General features: G+C 35.2%; 1 protein-coding gene across 1 annotated transcript; it reads right to left on the bottom strand.

Annotated features, from left to right (window-relative positions):
- Window positions 1-921: 921 nt before the first annotated feature.
- On the bottom strand, window positions 922-4,531 carry LOC136229807 (beta-glucosidase 12-like). Its single transcript, XM_066018696.1, has 13 exons — window positions 4,364-4,531; window positions 4,189-4,258; window positions 4,033-4,091; window positions 3,883-3,958; window positions 3,705-3,782; window positions 2,826-2,913; window positions 2,471-2,720; window positions 2,049-2,164; window positions 1,728-1,942; window positions 1,618-1,655; window positions 1,356-1,452; window positions 1,179-1,281; window positions 922-1,102 (listed from the first exon to the last, which is right to left on the bottom strand). The coding sequence occupies exons 1-13, from the start codon at window positions 4,529-4,531 to the stop codon at window positions 922-924; spliced, it is 1,539 nt and encodes a 512-aa protein (XP_065874768.1).
- Window positions 4,532-20,324: the final 15,793 nt, after the last annotated feature.

Raw genomic sequence — 20,324 nt, 5'->3', positions numbered from 1 at the left:
AAAAAGTAAAAATGGAATGGCTCTAAAGCCAATTAATTACTTAGACGTGGAAAGGTACTCAATCTCAGGTATATTTTCAGATCTCTATAAATAGCCCATTGACAAACGCCACAAAAAATGCATTCATTCTTCAAACACATACTGTTTTCAAATTTACTTCCTTAAAGTAGATCACTGAGTTGAGCGGCCCATCCCTAACTGTTTGTTGATTGTTTTAGGTCTTTTCAAGTCCGATCGCGATCATCGTGTGGATTGAGAGATAACACTAATAGACTAATAGAGATAATATTATCATATTTTACTACAGTTCTAATTCATATGGTTATAAATTAAAATAAATGATGCTTTAAAGGCTTGGTCCATGAGATGAATTCGTATTAGCAAAGAGTTTTCTAAATAGTAAAAAAAATTGATTTTTGGACAAAACACGTGGCTGACACACCGGCCACACCATATATATTCTAGTTTGAATCTCCTAGACATATTTCCTTCTGAAGTACTTTTGCAATTCTTTTTAGAACATCCCCCATTCTCGTTTTCCATTAGTTGTACTTTCACATATGTCATTACTATTTTCATTATAAGAAAGACAAAATCTCATGCTTTAGCTAAATTATTTTCTTCTTGAAACCACTCTTTAACCAATTTAGATAGGTAATAGTTTTGAAACATTACTCATTGACATAACTAGCTTCACCATATGTACAGGAAGGTAAAGGCCATTTCTTCTCAAAATTTGTTCAATTGAGTGAAATATGAGGAAATAAAAGAAGGTTGATTGTCATTAGAAGAAGCTAAAATAAACTGAATGATGCAATTAGACATTATCCTTAGGAAAACCCATATTAACAGGAATACTTTATTATGCTTATTAATTTATGTTGTGTACATTGAACAAGTAAAAGAAGAGAGCCACGTAAGCTACTCTATACTAGTAACAGTAAGAAATTTTTTGAACCAAAATGATGATTGTTTTGGGTATCTTTTGAATCCATTTTTGAAGTCAACATTAACTATTCCAGATTTGGCTGTGTAGCCAGCTGTCCACTCAAAATTGTCTAAAAACGACCATGCTATGTACCCCTTTACGTTTACTCCAAGCCTGTTCAAGTCATCAATTCATTTTTTTATCAACAAAATCACCATTATTGTTTTTTTTTGTAATTTATAATACTCACCTTATTGCTTCAAGAGTGCGACTTAGATGACTATGAAAATATTCTATTCTCACTTTATCATCTTCCAAAATAGAACTTGTGTTATCTTTATGCTCAGCAACTCCTAATACAAAACAAAATAAATGTAAGAATATGAAATAATTGTTTATTATTCTTATGTGTGTAGTTGTTTTTTACCATTCTCTGTAATATAGATTACAGGGTCATTGTACTTGTTTCTGATGTAAAGTAGATAATATTGAAGCCCTTCTGGATAGATATACATCCAAGTACCCTGTTCAATTAAATTAGATTTAGGAACTTTAATTACTCTCTACATAATTAAATGATAACAATATTTAAAATTCTAATAAAAATATTTCAAGAAATAAAGAGTAGCATGATAAATAAAAAAGTCACTTTATGATACTTAAGTTTTATATTAATTTATAAATTATACCTCTATATGAGGACCAATTGGAATTCCATTTCGTTCACCTAAAGTAAGTAATTTCTTTGATTAGAAAATAATAAGGTAATTTTAGTGAAGAAAAAAGTTGATTTACATACTTTTAATATCGATACAAGAGTCAGTGATGTAGTTCAAATTTTGAGTTCGACAAGGAGTATCAGCAATATATCTCGCAGTATAGTAATTGATTCCGATGAAATCATAAGATCCTTTAATCGTATTGGTTTCCTCCTTAGTAAAATTTGATAATCTTTTTCCCACATTAACAATCATTTCTAGTGGGTAAGATCCAGAATATAGTGGCTCCATAAACCTTCAACAGAACAAAAAAGTAAATTCAGTTCCATTTTATTTTATTTTGATATACATATCCATATTTATATAAATTCAAACATAAATAAAAATAAATAAATACATACCAACCATATGTAAAAGCAAAACCTCGATCTGTTGCTAGTTGGTCTTTTTGTGAATTTGAGTATGGCACCATCCAGTTAGTATTTAGTGAAATTCCAATTTGACCTTTTTGCGAAATCTACAAAGTTTTAATTGAAAGAAATTAAATAAATTAATAAATATTTTATCATTTTATGTTTGTGAGTCTATTAAGCATGTTAGGTTTCCATAACTTAACTAATTAAGATGTTATTAGTAGAGTCTCGTACAATGGATTATTTATTTTATGATTTCTCTTTATGCTTGCATTCTAAGGATTTTTTTTGGCAACAAGGAAATTATTATCAATTATGCTATAAAATTATAGTTTTACGAGTATTTATATTTTAAAAATGATTATTTATTTTATTTACACATTAATATTCAGAATGAATATAGATTTCACCTGATATTTTTCTTTATATAGTTTGACCGCGGCAGCATGAGCAAGGAGTAGATGGTGTGCTACTATGTATGGTTCAACACTGGAATCACCTGCAGAGCATCTTGAACGATTTGAACATCTACCTGGAGCAAACGTTGCACTTGCATAACCTTGTTGTGCATACATCATTGGCTCATTTATAGTGACCCAAAGCTTTACTCGATCGCCAAATGTATTAAAGCACAACTCAGCATAATCACGAAAATCATCACTGTCATATAATAGGACAACATGAATTACGAGTTCTCACACAAATAATTAAAGCAGATTAATATGAATAGTCGTTTCTCATACACATATTTAAAATTGTACTTACATAATTTTAGGGTTTAGAAAACCTTGATATTGATCTTCTATAACTTGTGGAAGATCCCAATGGAATAGAGTTACAATCGGTTTGATACCTTCAAAATAAACAAGTATTCATTATTTAATATATTTGTTTCCTTCTAAATGACATTTGGAAGAAATAAAGGTCAATTTATGGAAAAGTCTTTAAACATGAGTTCTTGTTTATCTTAATATTTTATGCAAAATATTTATAAAATTTAAGTGTCAAAATTTGTCAAATAAAGTGAAAATATATCAAAGATTAAAGCACATGCTAAGGTTTGTTAGCTATGGAAAAGATGGCCATTTTCTAAGAAACTTTTTCAACGAAATCGAAAGACATGACTTTTTGTTTAGTTGTATAAATTACTCAATTGAGGATTTAGAAAATAAGACATTTTTTGTCATATTTTATGCTCTAATACATTTTATACTTTATACGACCACTATTCACATATATTTTAATTCTTTTTCTTGCTTTTTACTTAGTCACTCCCACGTGTGTATGTATATATATATATATATATTATGTTCTTTTGGTTTTCATATATTTTACTATTTATAGTTTTTAATAATTTTATAAATAATAATTCTTATCGCAATAATGTATTTATATTGTTGAATTTAAATAAAATTTTAAAATATAATAATCTTTAGTAATAAAATATTTTGCACTAATTCGATATATAATAATGATTACTACAAAAAGAAACTATTTTGATTTTTTAATACACAAACTGGAAATAGAAATTGTTTCCTAGAACTAACCAAAATATTAGGCTTTAAAATTAGTAATGTATTACTTATTTAAAATTGCAAAGTAAATAAAATATATTAATAAGGGAAAGGGACATTGCTATTAAACCTTTTGATAATAGGTGATTAATGAGTTTATTATAGTGGTTGATGCCTTTTTTATTTACTCCTCCACGTCGCCCTCCTTCTAAATTATTGTACAAAATATAAGAGAAATAAAGTTAGAAAAAGTAACTATTTTTTTTTCAAAAGAGCTAATAAATAAAAATATATAACGGTAAACTTACTAGGTAAAACTCTAGACCAAGAGATGGAAAATCTATAAATATCAAAACCTATGTCTTTCAGTATACGCACATCTTCCTGGTGAAATATATATGTATGTTATTAGATTAATTAAGAAATATATTTATGACATATAAAAACAACATATCTACCTTGTATCTATGATACTGGTCAGTGGTAATACTAGCATTACTATGATCAGCTACAGAACCTGCACCATATCCAAATTTTATATTAAAAAAATATATACATTTTTTAAATAATCATAAATTTTGAGCAGTTTAGGTTTGATTAAAAACATATGAAACCTGAGGATTTTTTAATGAAGGTATCCCATATGCATGGTCCTCTCCCGTCTTTAGTTGTTGCACCTTCATACTATTCAATAAAAAAATATTAAACTTATGTAGAGTAATACATAATGACATCTTAATAAAATGAATATTTGGTTTAAAAAAATGAATATTATAATTAGTTATATACCTGATAAGCAGATGATCCTATACCAAAGTCAAAGGATGCAGGAAAACTTGCTCGATTAATTGAAATATTATTTTTATTCCCACAAGCTATAGTGGAAACTAGTAAATGGGTAATTATGTAAACAATACATCCAATTTTCTTGTTGAATTCAATTTCAAAATCAAACATTTTGTTCGTGTACTTCCACTAATTGTGTATATAAGCATATACATTAACAATAATAAACATTTTGTTCGTGTAGAAGATGTTGAAGAATGTGTTTCTTTTTATAACAAGTGAAAACCTCAACTGATGTTTATTATTGTTAATGTATATGCTTATATACACAATTAGTGGAAGTCTATCGTAAGTTGTAACAACTAACATTATAGACATGGTTTCAGTTTCTATGCAAAAAATTAATTACAATATTACAACAAAACTATTCTATAATAAGAAAAATAATAATGATGATACAATAAATTCTTCATTAAAAGCATTTCTTTTATAAATATAATGTGGATACATAAAACCCCTTATTAAATATTTCTCATTAATAACTAAATATTTAATTTGGCAAAAACTTAAAAAAACTTTCCTCATTAATGTTCTCCAAATCACTACAAAGAAAAACACACACACACATATACCAACAATTTTTTAGATGCATTTTTATAGATCGTCATTATTAAAAACATTAAATAATTTGTACATAATCTTATGCCCCTAACGCATATCTCTATCTATATATAAAAGTTCAGTGCAAAACATATTATGTGAACATATCATGTCAGCAATAGATGAGTCGAAATTATAAAATCTATTATAGTGAAACACACAGTTGATGACAAAATATCACACTAGATATAAAATTACAGGTAAAAAAATAAAATAAAAAATCTTAATTTTTTTAAGTAGATTAATGTTCATCCCCTCCATCGTCGGTTACTAAAATCATACAACCCTTCCCATATTTATCGGTTATAAAGAAACTTCAAATCATTTCATTCCATATTTGTCGGTTACAAAAAATTTAAAACCTTTTGATTCTCATATCTATTACAAAGCTTAAAACCCTCTAATTAAAAGAAGATTAATGTTCATTATACCCATCATCGGTTACAAAAAGCTTAAAACTCTTTGATTCTCATAACTGTCGGTTATAAAAAATATAAAACCTTTTGACCCAATATATTGTTGAAGCCTGTAAAATGGATAAACTTAAAGAACAATTTTTATTGGGACTAAATCGTAAGAAATCCCGCTTCGACCCAAGAATTAAAGTTTCTCGGAATAATGTTTTACATTTTCTGGAATTGTTTTAGAATTTTCTTGGGCATTTGTTTTCTCGCCAGAAAACGCCCACCCGGATTCCGTTCACCGGAATTTTGAAGCACGTTGGGAGGTGATGAAAAAGTATATGTCCATGGTCAAACTACCTTTGCAGGAAGGAAAGCCCGAAGGTTGTAGTCTTAAAGTTCAATGAATCCCTAGGGAGGAGAGTCCTTAAATAGGCTCATATCAACTAGAAACTTTAGCATAAAGCTTAACAAACTGGACACATGAACTAATGAGCATTCTGGACTCTAAAGATATGCTCCTTTTCCAAATAACACACCGAATCTTATGAAAAAGTAAAAATGGAATGGCTCTAAACCCAATTAATTACTTAGACGTGGAAAGGTACTCAATCTCAGGTATATTTTCAGATCTCTATAAATAGCCCATTGACAAACGCCACAAAAAATGCATTCATTCTTCAAACACATACTGTTTTCAAATTTACTTCCTTAAAGTAGATCACTGAGTTGAGCGGCCCATCCCTAACTGTTTGTTGATTGTTTTAGGTCTTTTCAAGTCCGATCGCGATCATCGTGTGGATTGAGAGATAACACTAATAGACTAATAGAGATAATATTATCATATTTTACTACAGTTCTAATTCATATGGTTATAAATTAAAATAAATGATGCTTTAAAGGCTTGGTCCATGAGATGAATTCGTATTAGCAAAGAGTTTTCTAAATAGTAAAAAAAATTGATTTTTGGACAAAACACGTGGCTGACACACAGGCCACACCATATATATTCTAGTTTGAATCTCCTAGACATATTTCCTTCTGAAGTACTTTTGCAATTCTTTTTAGAACATCCCCCATTCTCGTTTTCCATTAGTTGATCTTTCACATGTGTCATTACTATTTTCATTATAAGAAAGACAAAATCTCATGCTTTAGCTAAATTATTTTCTTCTTGAAACCACTCTTTAACCAATTTAGATAGGTAATAGTTTTGAAACATTGCTCATTGACATAACTAGCTTCACCATATGTACAAGAAGGTAAAAGCCATTTCTTCTCAAAAATTGTTCAATTGAGTGAAATATGAGGAAATAAAAGAAGGTTGATTGTCATTAGAAGAAGCTAAAATAAACTGAATGATGCAATTAGACATTATTCTTAGGAAAACCCATATTAACAGGAATACTTTATTATGCTTATTAATTTATGTTTTACTATTTAGAAAACTCTTTGCTAATACGAATTCATCTCATGGACCAAGCCTTTAAAGCATCATTTATTTTAATTTATAACCATATGAATTAGAATTGTAGTAAAATATGATAATATTAGCTCTATTCGTCTATTAGTGATGTCTCTCAATCCACACGATGATCACGATCGGACTTGAAAAGACCTAAAACAATCAACAAAAGTCAGGGAGGGGCCGCTCAACTCAGTGATCTACTTTAAGGAAGTAAATTTGAAAACAGTATGTGTTTGAAGAATGAATGCATACCTTGTGGCGTTTGTCAATGGGCTATTTATATAGAGATCTGAAAATATACCTGAGATTGAGTACCTTTCCACGTGTAAGTAATTAATTGGCTTTAGAGCCATTCCATTTTTACTTTTTCATAAGATTCGGTGTGTTATTTGGAAAAGGAGCATATCTTTGGAGTCTAGAATGCTCATTAGTTCATGTGTCCAGTTAGTTAAGCTTTATGCTAAAGTTTCTAGTTGATATGAGCCTATTTAAGGACTCTCCTCCCTAGGGATTCATTGAACTTTAAGACTACAACCTTCGGGCTTTCCTTCCTGAAAAGGTAGTTTGACTATGGACATATACTTTTTCATCACTTCCCAACGTGCTTCAAAATTCCGATGAACGGAATCCGGGTGAGCGTTTTCGGGCAAGAAAAAAAGTGCCCAGAAAATTCTCAAAAAATTTCAGAAAATGTAAAACATTATTCTGACAAACTTTAATTCTTGGGTCGAAGCGGGATTTCTTACGATTTAGTCCCAATAAAAATTATTCTTTAAGTTTATCCATTTTACAAGCTTCAACAATATATTGGGTCAAAAGGTTTTATACTTTTTTTTAACCGACAGTTATGAGAATCAAAGGGTTTTAAGGTAACGTCCGTGTCTAAAATTCTAATCTTCAATATATTATAATCTAATTTTTATATATTAATTAATTACGAATTTAATTATACTATCGGGTTTAATTTATCGGGTTTAATTTAATGTTTTTAGGTGTAAATTAAGAGAATCCAAAAGCTTGTAATTTAGAAGAACCTTATTTTAAATTAATAACTAGATCATGAGTATGCATTATTAATCAGATAGTTTATTATTATTATTATTATTATTAGTGGTATAGAATACTAAATTGTAAAGTAAAATTAGCTTTTAAGATGTTAGTTGTTAAACAAATTATAATAACGTAAAAACATGACCAATTAAATGGAAATTTTTTGATAAATTAAACATACATTTATTAAACTTCCTATTTCATGTTTAAAATAATAATAATAATAATGTATATATAAATAGAAGAAAGGTTACTTCAATTTTGATGGAGGATAAATATTAAAAAGATTTAAAATAGAATAGCAATGAGTAATAAGTCATAATTTCCTTCTACCAAAAAAAAAAGTCATAATTTCCAATTATATATATTAATAATAATTATTATAATTGTAATATATATTGTTGGTAAAGGGGCCAATATGTGTCATGAATATAAGGATGACTAATCTAATGTGTCAATCCTTTTAATGCCAAGTGTGAAACATGTGTCATAAGAATAAATTAGAAATATATTATATATATACATTTTTAACAAGTGTGAACCATGTGTCCTACATCATGGTATTTTTAATATAATGTTGACACATGGCTTACTAACTTGTTTTTAAATTGCCACATGTATACTTAAGGTATAGGATATTTGTTTTATGGATTGTATATGTATAGGGTAGAACACATATTAATGAAGGGGAATTTTTCTATATATATTTTTGGGGGATTTTGGGCGTATTTAAAAAAAAGGGGAATGAAAGTTTGTTTTTTTTAGTGAAAATTAAAAAGATATTATGTTTTGGATATGAATTTGTTTTATACAAAAATTCAATTTATATATGTTCAACTAGTTTTTTGGTTCAAATGAATTTATTTGATTTTAAGAGAGGAATAAATAGCAAATGGAGTTTTTGGTGCACAATTTTGTTAATCTTATGAATTATGGAGAGAAAGGTTTAAGAAGGAATATTTTTATCAACCTTGTCGATGCGATATTCCGATGACATTTCGGATCAGCTGTCGACGGATCATACCGAAATTGGATCAGCTATCAATGGATCGCACCGATGAATTTTCGGTAACCAACGACGATATTTCGGTAACTGTATTTTATATCTAAATAACTATATTTTATATCTAAATTATTTTCAAGTGCTCTAGGTATGATTTTGAGTAAGTTCGGTTTCGATAGTTTCGTCAAAATTTAATAGAATTATTTAGCGTCTATCAATTACCAATAAAAATATAAATTTTAGAATAGTTGTCCTTTAGATTCAATAACGTGAAATTCGGTATTAATAGACTACGTCGGTCTAAAATAACTATACCGGTTTGAGTTACACGATACTATTCCGGTGATAACCGAAAATAATCCGATAAGAAAATTTCGATTATTTTAAATTATAGCAATAAAATATTTTAAGCAACTTTAATAGTTAGAATTAAAATATCTTGAAAATGGAAGGACTAATATGGATATTTTCCAAATAGAGTCGGTATCGAGTCGAATATAAAATTTGTATAAGAATTTGAATATAAAATTAGTGAGTCTAACTGAACTTTCGGTCGGAATTAACGTTGCCAATTTAAATGGTCGAAATTCGAATATTTATATTCAGACAATTACAACGAATTTGAGGATAAAAATTAGTACGAATAGACGTATGACCATATAATGTGACTAATGGTATATTCGGTCTAAAATAACGATACTCAGTTAACGATACGCGTTATAATTTCGGTAACAAACATAAACGGTTTGATAAAAGTGTTTAGTTTAAAATTATTTATATAATATTTGAGTTACTTTGAATACTTTGATTAAATTGTTTAACTATTTATATATTTTGGATTTCGATTATTTGAAATAAATGAATACTCTGAATTTTGCTTATTTGAAGAATAATTATTATTATCATGGTACTTTGAAAATTGGATTGATAAAAGGAATTTGATGATTTCTTACGAATCGTTTCTGAATTGAGAAAGTTGTTACGATTATTGTTGTTATTATTTTGGATCGAAGTCCAAATGTGATTTTTATGAGTTTGTGATATTTTGATAGAAAAATGGTTTTGTCCATCTAGGATTGCCTGGGGTAGGAGTTGTAAGTTGTAAGACCATACCTAAAGGTAGTATGGCCAGAGTGCACGGCTGGTAGTCCTAACATTAGGCAAGGCGAGATATGAATGAGATATCTCGATTATTGATATGATGGATATTATGATAAGCTACACGGATGGAATTCGAGGATGGACACACACGTAAATTTTGTATTACGTTTTGATAATGTTTGATGATTTGAATTATAATGTTTTACGTTTGTTTGATTACGAGTTGATTTGTTTAAGCGATTTATTTGATTACGAGTTGGTTTGATAAAATGTTTATTTGATTACGAGTTGGTTTGTTAAAGCGGTTTATTCGATTTGATTCGTTTTGATAAAACGTTGTTCGATTTGATTCGTTTTGATAAAACGTTATTCGATTTGATTCGTTTTGATAAAGCGTTATTCGATTTGATTCGTTTTGCTAAAGTGATTTATATATATTAAATTATATAATAATAAAGTGAAATATACAATTAAGTTATTAGCGAATCAATCAACGTGTCAATAAGTTAAAACGAATTCACAAGTTAAGAGAACTACCTAAAATAGGTAGAACTACGTGGCTTTGATTCCCGATTTAAAAGATTTCTTCCTTTTGTGGCACAGGTTGCTTATAATGCTGCTGAGGTTGTCTTTGGTAATGTCCTCCTTGCTGTTGTTGATACCTCGGCTGATCTTGATACTGTCCTTGCTGGTCCGGTTGGCCTGTCCATCCAAAATTTGGATGGTTCCTCGTTTCCGAGTTGTAAGTGTTAGAATAACGGTTGGGCTGATTCCTCTGATTGTACTCTGCGTAGTCGCATTCAGCCCGTGTGCCTTTTCCTTGCTTAACTCCAGGACAGTTGATATTGAAATGAGCTCCTCCGTAAAAACCACAACTTTCATTGAATGGTGGTTCACTAAATGGCGGTTCATTGTGAATGGACGAGACATTTATCTTTCCCAGCTGCCGGGTAAGCTGTTCTACTTGGCTTGTTAGTTTTGAAACGACATCCTCGTTTCCTGTCCTTTTTCCTTCACTTCGTGACGAATGCCAGTTGTAACTCGTGCTGACCACTTTCTCTATTAGGTCATATAAAGCTTGTGGCTCTAGATCTTCCGGGTTACCATTCGCGATAGATTCGATCTGGATTTTGTAAACGTTGGTTGCGCCATTGTAAAAATTTTGCATTTGCATCCACATGGGGATACCATGATTTGGCACCCTTCTGAGCAGCTCCTTGTATCTTTCCCATGCTTCTGCCAACGACTCATCTTCGTCCTGTATGAAGCGTGACACTTCATTTCGTAGCTTAATGGCTTGTCGAGGCGGAAAATACTTCATTAGAAAAGCTCGTGCCATTTCTTCCCAACTCGTGATCGTTCCAGGCTGTAAATTCTGCAGCCATGTTTTTGCTTTATCCCTTAGTGAAAAAGGGAACAGCTTTAATCTGATCACATCATCAGAGACACCTCTGTTCGACCTGAATGTGTTGCACAAGGTAATGAATTCTTGAAGATGCCCATTAGGATCTTCAGATTGAAACCCATTAAATTGCACCGAGGCTTGGATCATTTGTATCATGGACCCTTTTACTTCGAACATGTTGTTTCCCTCGTTGGGCAATACGATACACGATGAGTGTCCCTCGGTAGTTAGCCTAGAGTAGTCTCTGATTCTCATAACAGGAGGGTTATTATTTTCTCCTTCTTCTTCTTGGTTTGGTGGAACTTGTTGTTCTGGTCCTTCCCTTCCAGCCATTCTTCTCCCTCTTTGCCTTTCTCTTTGTCTAGCACGTCGAGCTCCCGCTCTGTTTCATCTACACGTTCTCTCTAATTCAAGATCGATAGGAAAAATAGGAGGTGCAGCTCTACGCATAAACGGAAAGATGACCTTTTTATTCCTGCACGCCTTAACACACAGATTAAAAACACCCTGTTTTACAGAAATTTCAGCTATAAATTTGTTGCTCTCAATCCCCGGCAACGGCGCCAAAAACTTGTTGTCCTGTAAACAGACTCTAGCAAGTGCACTAGATACAAGTAATAAAGTGATAAGTGAGTATCGTCTCCACAGGGATTGTGATACAAATAAATATGGGAAATCATTGCTAAACAGTGTGTGTTATAAAAGTGCCTTCCTTTATGGTTGTTTGTTTGATATTGGTTGTTAAATGACTCAGGCAGAATACTCAATCAAGGAAATAAGGTTACTTTTCAAAGATTAAGGGAAGAGAACAGGCTTTACATGACCGAACACGGTGTGCTACATCTTACAACATTCGATGAATAAAAGATAATGCCAACGAAGCCAAAGTATCAGTTTTTAAGTGAGTTTGAGTCAACTGTCGTGTGTTCTCAAACTCCTAAGATTTACTAACATCTTTAGCATCCTAAAGATACGTTCTTTCTAGCATTAAGAACAAAACTGCATTTCTAGATGAGAAAACCCTCGACACAACCTTCTAACTTGTCAGCTTCGAAGTTGGGAGATCAATAGAGATATCGGTGAAGATGAAAGCAGTGTCCTAACATTCATCTAACACATACATACATGCTTACGCAAGAAAGTTAAATCCTCATTGATAACAACATTGGCAAAATACTAAATATTCAAACGTTGTAAAACTTACATCACCGGGCCGGCCATGCCATGCCCGTTCAAAATGTCTACTCACTCATATCGAGCAGTGAGCAGAAGAAGATTCTTGTTACAGCTTGAGACTCCATGAGAGCTCTCTTCTCCTTCTATTCTACTTGTTAAAAAAAACTAAAACTAAGAAAATATCCGATCCCTAAAACCTTCTCTGCTTTTCTATTTAAAGGGAAAAGACCGAGACTGTTCAAAATTGGTACAACTTTCGTACCCTTTTTACAAACAAAGTCAACTACTTACTACAATTAAAATAAACTAAAAAATGATTAACTTTTAGATTAACCCTTGAACACTCAAGAGGGTGAGACTTCAAATCATCATGCTTCTTTGGGCAATCCCATCGCCACACACTTTCACCTGCTTTTTCTGCCGCTTTCCTTTCACTGCCACCAACGATCTGTCGTTGTCCGTCATTGGATAATCCGGCGTTTAACCGCTGGACATAAGTAAGGCTCCACTCCTCATTGGCATTAGCGAAACAAGCTGTTTCCAGCGAGTTTAGCATTTTTCTTTGCTTATCTGCACAAGGACATTAATTAGCCCTTATTTCTTACAAAATGATATAAAAAAATACCCGAATTCCCTTATAAATTATCTGTTAAACTTAGTCAATTTCATCCCTAACACCTATCCTCAAAGCTAGGGAGGAGACTGGGGCATCCTCAGCGGTCATGTCTGGTTCTAGATTTGGGGCCCTGATGATTGAGGAAGTTCAAGAGTCGGACCAGGATGAGAATCATATGGATAAGAGCATGCCAGGTTTGGAGTCTGTGGATCCAGTCGAGAAGGTGGTTGAATCTATTAACCCGCTTTTTGTCTCTAAAGATGAAGCCTAGGGGGGGACCCTGACCCTTGCAGCTCGAAGGATGAAGAAATCAAATGAGGTTAGTATTCCTGTTCTTGGTAGTGATCCTGGGATTGGGAAATCTATGGGAGTTAACAAAACTAGTATGAAAAAGCTTAAAGGAAAGCAAAAAAGTGCCCTAAACACTATGGCTTTTCCAGAGAAGAGGGGGCCTGCGGGTACCTCGGCAAGGCTCTCAGGAGCCCCTAGTAAATACCTGGCTTAGAGGTGGGGGTGTGGTCAGTTGTCCTCCTTTTAATGGATTTGTTATGTTGGAATGTTAGGGGTGCGGCTAGCAAGGCTACCCGTATCCATATTAATGATCTTATTAAACAGTTTAATCCATCTTGTTTTGCTCTTTTGGAAACTAAGATTAGTGGAGATAAAGCAGATGAGGTGGTTAAGAATTTTAAAAACTGGTACTATGTTAGATCGGAGGCAACTGACCGAGCTGGTGGGATTTGGCTTTTCTGGAGGCCAGAGCAGATTCATTTTGATGTTCTTAGCATGGATAAGCAGTTTATTCATTGTAAAGTGAGTATCTTCGGCAATACTCCTTTTTTTATTACCCTTGTGTATGCTGACCCTATCTTATCTAATCGAAAACGGCTCTGGGAGGTTCTCTACTCTATGAGTGTCAGCATTTCTGAGCCCTGGTTTATGGCGGGTGACTTTAATGATATCGCCTTTATGAGTGATCAGAGAGGGGGTTCCAATCATTATGTCAATCGCTGCCTTCACCACAAGAATAGTATGGATTTATGTGGGCTTTCCGATCTGGGGGCTTCTGGTCATAAATTCACTTGGAAGTGTAATAATACCTTTGTTCGGTTGGATAAAGTCTACGCTAATGTTTTAGCTCAGACTTCTTTCCTTGAGTGTTCTGTGTTGAACCTCTCGTTCCGTCATTCGGATCATTGTCCTATTTTGTTTAAACTTTTGAGGGGAAAGCGTCCTAGGGGTAAGAGACCATTCCGGTATCAGTTGGCTTGGGAGTCCCATCCTAAGTTCAAAGAGTTCGTTCACGAGAATTGGAAACCTCATTCGAATGTCCTGCAAGCTGCTGAAGGGTTCAGGAATAATGTGTAGGGGTGGAATAGAAACGTCTTTGGGCATATTATTAGAAGGAAGAACAAGTTATTAAAGAGGATGGAGGGCATTCAACGCAGGTTGGAGGGGAGGTTTGATCACAGCCTAGAGGGCCTCCTCAGAACCCTTTAGAAGGAGCTGGAGGCTGTGCTTAGGCAGGAGGAGTTCCTTTGGTTCTAGAAGTCTCGGAAGTCCTGGATTAGAGATGGGGATCGTAATACCAGGTACTTCCATCTTTCTACCTTGATCAGAAGGCAGAGAAATAGAATTGAGGCCATTAAGGATTCTAATTGTGATTGGGTTTATGAAGATGAGATATGAAAACAATGATGATGCAGTTCATGAAACAGACGCAGGCATCGATCAAGAATCTGGAAACACAAGTCCACCAGATCACCGCGTCCACATCAAAAGGAAAAGGAATAATGCTGAGCAATACTGAGCCAAATCCTAAAGGCGACGTCATGGCAATCACCTTGAGGTCTGGTAAGGAAACTCAACCAGTTGTTTTATCTAACAAAGATGCTGAGCGTGCAGAAACATCCAAAGAGGCTGAAGGGGAACTGGAACAAGCTGTTCCTGCTAATAAAGAAACGAGGAAGGATAACCAAGCAAGTAAGCCAAATCAAGAGGAGGAAAGGGCTTGTAAACCACCACAACCGTATGTCCCACCGGTGCCATATCCAACACGGCTGATCAATAAGAAGTTGGAGGAGCAGAATTCTAAAGTGTTGGACACTTTGAGGAAATTGCATATCAACATACCTTTTGTGGAAGCACTGGCACAGAGGCCGACATACGCAAAATTCCTCAAAGATATCTTGTCGAACAAGAAGAAACTGGAGAACATTTCCATGATACAACTCAATAGAGACTGTTCGTCCATACTCCAGAACAAGCAGCAGCTTCCAAAGAAGCTAAAAGATCCAGGGAGTTTTTCGATTCCTTGTTCAATTGGGAAGCTAACTATTGAAAATGCACTTTGCGACCTAGGAGCTAGCATAAACCTAATGCCATATTCTGTATATGCACAACTCGGGTTAGGAGAACCACAACCCACTCGTATGTCTATTCAATTAGTTGATCGTTCTGTATGCTATCCTAGGGGAGTAGTAGAAGACGTGTTAGTCCAAGTAGGAAAATTCATTTTGCCCGTTGATTTCATTATAATGGACATTGATGAAGATTTGCATGTCCCTATTATCCTAGGAAGACCATTTCTAGCAACAGGAAAAGCATTGGTAGATGTAGGAGAGGGAAAGTTATTCTTAAGGATAAGTGGTGATGAAGTGATATTTAAAATGAATGAAGCAATGAGGCGTGCGAATAATAATGATGACACTTGCTGTTTCTTAGATGATTTTCAGAGTCTTACTACTTTGCAGGAACATGACACATTAGAAACTTTATTGGGGAGAGAGGTGAACATATGCGAAGGAACAGGCTGTTCCATTAAAAGCAACTTTCCGACACCTCCGTTAGATCATGCTGTTCCAACTCATCAAGAACCACCAGAGGTACCCACTGTGCCTGTGTCTAAACCAGAATTGAAGCCGTTGCCTGAACATCTTGAGTATGCTTTCCTGGAACCACCCAGCGGAAGTCCTATCATCATATCATCAAAATTAACTCCTGACCAAAAGGCGCAACTAATGGCGGTCTTGCGAAGAAACAAGGCTGCCATAGCATGGAAAATTGATGACATAAAAGGAATTAGCCCGACAGTCTGTGTTCATAGAATCTTGATGGAAAAGGACCACCGACCAACTGTTCAGCCGCAACGTAGGCTAAATCCCCACATGAAGGAGGTTGTGAGAAAGGAGGTGATCAAACTTCTCGATGCTGGCATTATCTACCCAATATCTGATAGTGTGTGGACAAGCCCTGTCCACGTTGTGCCAAAGAAAGGCGGAACAACCGTAGTCCTAAATGAAAAGGACGAGCTAGTACCCACAAGAACAATAACAGGGTGGAGAGTTTGCGTCGACTACAGAAAGCTTAATGAAGCCACAAGGAAGGACCACTTCCCCTTACCCTTCATTGACCAGATGTTAGAACGACTAGCGGGCTATGCATTCTATTGTTTTCTTGATGGGTATTCAGGATACAACCAAATCGCAATTTATTGCGATGACCAAGAGAAAACCACATTCACATGTCCATATGGGACTTATGCTTACAAAAGGATGCCTTTCGGACTGTGCAACGCTCCTGCCACTTTTCAGAGATGTATGATGTCAATTTTTCATGACATGGTGGAGCGGACTGTGGAAATTTTTATGGATGACTTCTCGGTCTATGGAAGTTCATTCGATAGCTGTCTAATCAACCTTGAAGCGGTGCTCACGCGGTGCAAGGAGACTAATTTAGTCTTGAACTGGGAAAAGTGCCACTTCATGGTCAATGGAGGAATTGTCCTAGGGCATAAAATTTTTGAGAAAGGGATGGAAGTAGACAAGGCAAAAGTGGAAGTAATCGAGAAGCTGGCTGTGCCTGCGAACGTCAAAGATGTGAGAAGTTTTTTGGGGCACGCAGGGTTTTATCGCCGGTTTATAAAAGATTTTTCAAAGATAGCACTCCCATTGTCAGCCCTACTCCATAAGGAAGCTGAGTTCTCTTTCAATGCAGACTGTTTGAAGGCCTTTGAGCTCTTAAAGACTAAGCTGATTAACTCACCTATACTAGCAGGACCAGATTGGGAGCAACCTTTTGAAATAATGTGCGACGCAAGCGACACTTGTGTAGGAGCTGTTCTTGGACAGAGGATTGAGAAGAGGTTTCGACCTATTTACTATGCCAGCAAAACATTGAACGTGGCCCAGCAAAACTATACAACTACCGAGAAGGAACTTCTGGCGGTTGTGTATGCTTTCGATAAGTTCAGGCCCTACTTGGTTTTATCCAGGGTGATTGTTCACACAGATCACGCAGCGTTGCGATACTTGTTCGCGAAACAAGATGCTAAGCCAAGGTTGATCCGATGGTTGCTATTACTTCAGGAGTTCGATTTGGAAATTAAGGATAAAAAGGGAACGGAGAATGTTGCTGCAGATCATTTGTCAATGATAGATCACAAAGGCAGGGTTGAACAAATAGAAATCGTGGAAAGGTTTCCTGACGAGCATCTGTATGCGGCACAGTCTGCGCCATGGTTCACCGATATAGCTAATTACCTTGCAACTTCGCTCAAACCACACAACCTATCCACAAATCAAAAAAGGAAGTTTTTCTCCGAAATCAAATATTATTTTTGGGATGACCCTTACCTTTCAGGTTGTGCGCGGACCAAATCATTCGAAGATGCATATCGCAAGAAGAGGGACAGGATGTTCTCAGCCACTGTCATAACCGCGAAGCAGGAGGACACCATAGTGCAAGCCGTACCGCGACAAAGGTTCTCCAATCAGGTTTTTTCTGGCCCACTCTTTTTAAGGATGCTAATGCATTCGTTGGAACTTGCAATGAGTGCCAACGAACGGGAAACATTTCAGATCGAAATGCTATGCCCCTAAACAACATAGTTGTGTGCGAAATTTTTGACATCTGGGGCATAGATTTTATGGGACCATTCCCAACTTCCCAAAGGAATAAATACGTCCTAGTGGCTGTGGATTATATGAGCAAATGGGTCGAAGCAATAGCAAGTCCCACCAATGACGCCCGTGTGGTAGTCAAATTTCTGAAAAGACTGTTCGCCAGATTCGGGGTCCCGTGAGTGATCATCAGTGATCAAGGGACCCACTTCTGTAATGAGAAATTTGAAAAATTAATGGGAAAACTTGGAGTCTCACACAGGGTTGCCACACCATACCATCCACAAACCAGTGGACAGGTGGAGATCTCCAATAGAGAAATAAAAAGAATCTTAGAGAAAACCGTTGGCAACTCTCGAAAGGATTGGGCAAACAAGCTCGATGATGCTCTATGGGCATATCATACTGCTTATAAAACACCGATTGGAATGTCTCCTTTTCGGTTGTTATACGGGAAATCTTGTCACTTGCCGGTGGAAATGGAACACCGCGCATTTTGGGCGTTAACATTTTTAAATTTTGAGACACAGGCTGTTGGTGAACAGAGAAGTTTACAGCTGAGCGAAATGGAGGAATTCAGGCTGTTCTCATACGAAAATGCGGTGAATTACAAAGCCAGAACCAAGCAGTGGCACGATAAAAAGCTCATGAACAAGGTGTTCCATGAAGGACAAGACGTCCTTCTTTTCAATTCACGATTGTGGCTCTTTCCGGGAAAGCTCAAGTCAAGATGGTCAGGACCATTCATTGTGAACCATGTATTTGCACATGGAGCTGTTGAAATTTTCAAATATGGGGGTGATCCTTTTAAGGTGAACGGACAAAGATTAAAACCATATTTAGAGAACGATCACACAAGGAAGATCGATACTGTTCATTTCCAGAATCCCCCAGGACAGTAAAAGCAAGAGAACAGGGTGTCCGCTACAAACACCAATTGTAGCGCAAGTAACGTTGCATTTTATTGATTTTTATCTTTACTTTTTATTTTTATTTTGTTTCTCTTGTGTAAAGTGTGTTTGAAGTTGACTTCATCTTGAGTAATTTCTGCCTAAGCACAATTGTAAAACCTAAAAATCCTTCCAAGGGTGAGGTAGTACAATTGTACCTGTGTTGTAGGGAAAGGGAAAATCGTAGAAATTTGGGCGGTAGGAATTTGTTATTAAAGCTAGGAAAAGTGGAACGTCCACTCCTATGCCAAATAGGCAATCATACCGCCTGTTTTTCTCCTCGATAAGATTGAACGGTTGGGGGGATATAAATGCTAAAATAAAATCTTGACCGTTCATCTACCCTCATTCTGATTCAAAAATACGCGCCTTTCTGCCAATTTGTCCAGGTGGCCGACTTTGATTCGGCCTCAAACTGACAGATTGGCAAGAAGACGCCTCGTTTCCCCTACTTAAAGATGCTTTATCTCAGTTCAGTCCGTCTATCACCATATTTCTTTCTTTTCTTTGAGATTTCTTTTCACAAAGGCACTTCATGATCTGTGCCCTATACCACTGGAAAACCCTACTTAAACTTGAAAGCGAAATGAGAACCCGAGGCTCGGGCAAAAACATGAAAATTGAGGGTTCTTCCAAGAAAGAAAAAGCAAAGGAAAAAATGGCAGAACCGTGCACTATGGCGTTTGTCCCAGATGAGAAGCTGGTCAAGAAACTCTCCCAGTTCAAAGACGCCTCTGTTTAAGCGTACTATGATGAGCTAGCGAAACTTCAGTTCGGACCCATCCGAACAGTTTGCTGGGAATCCCTAAAAAGGCTAAAGCTCGAGGATCGTGTACGCACCCTCATGAAGTCTGGTCATTTTCAATGTTTCTTTGAAATGACGGAACCGGCCTATCGGGAACTAACACTCGAGTTCTTGGCAACCTTTAAGCACAACGCTGAGATAACCGAACCTGACGAAGAGGGAAAATTTAGCTTCAGGCTCATGGGTCACTCCCAAAGGCCTTCGCTTAACTTGTTCAACCAGATGCTTGGTGCTGCCGACGATGACGATCTAGAATCCGAGAGCTATAAAGAGGCATTCACCACAACGCCTAATGTTTTCGACCCTGTGGCCTTCTGGGAATCACTTTCAAGACAGAAACATTATGACGGCAGTTCGACCAAGGCGTCCAATATCGATGATTACGCTGTTCGGTATTTGCACAAGTTGATCTCTGGTACAATCTTCGC

Source organism: Euphorbia lathyris, chromosome 5, assembly GCF_963576675.1.
Source record: "Euphorbia lathyris chromosome 5, ddEupLath1.1, whole genome shotgun sequence".
Classification (NCBI taxonomy): Eukaryota; Viridiplantae; Streptophyta; class Magnoliopsida; order Malpighiales; family Euphorbiaceae; genus Euphorbia; species Euphorbia lathyris.
The sequence above is the reverse complement of the archived record's forward strand: the minus strand, read 5'-3'. Positions and strand labels throughout refer to the sequence as shown.

Coding starts and splice junctions, on each gene's coding strand:
- LOC136229807 (XM_066018696.1), bottom strand. CDS start 4,531: ATGTTTGATTTTGAAATTGAATTCAACAAGAAAATTGGATGTATTGTT. Junction 2,165..2,470: donor TATATAAAGAAAAATATCAG/GTGAAATCTATA, acceptor AAAACTTTGTAG/ATTTCGCAAAAAGGTCAAAT. Junction 1,103..1,178: donor CGCACTCTTGAAGCAATAAG/GTGAGTATTATA, acceptor TGACTTGAACAG/GCTTGGAGTAAACGTAAAGG.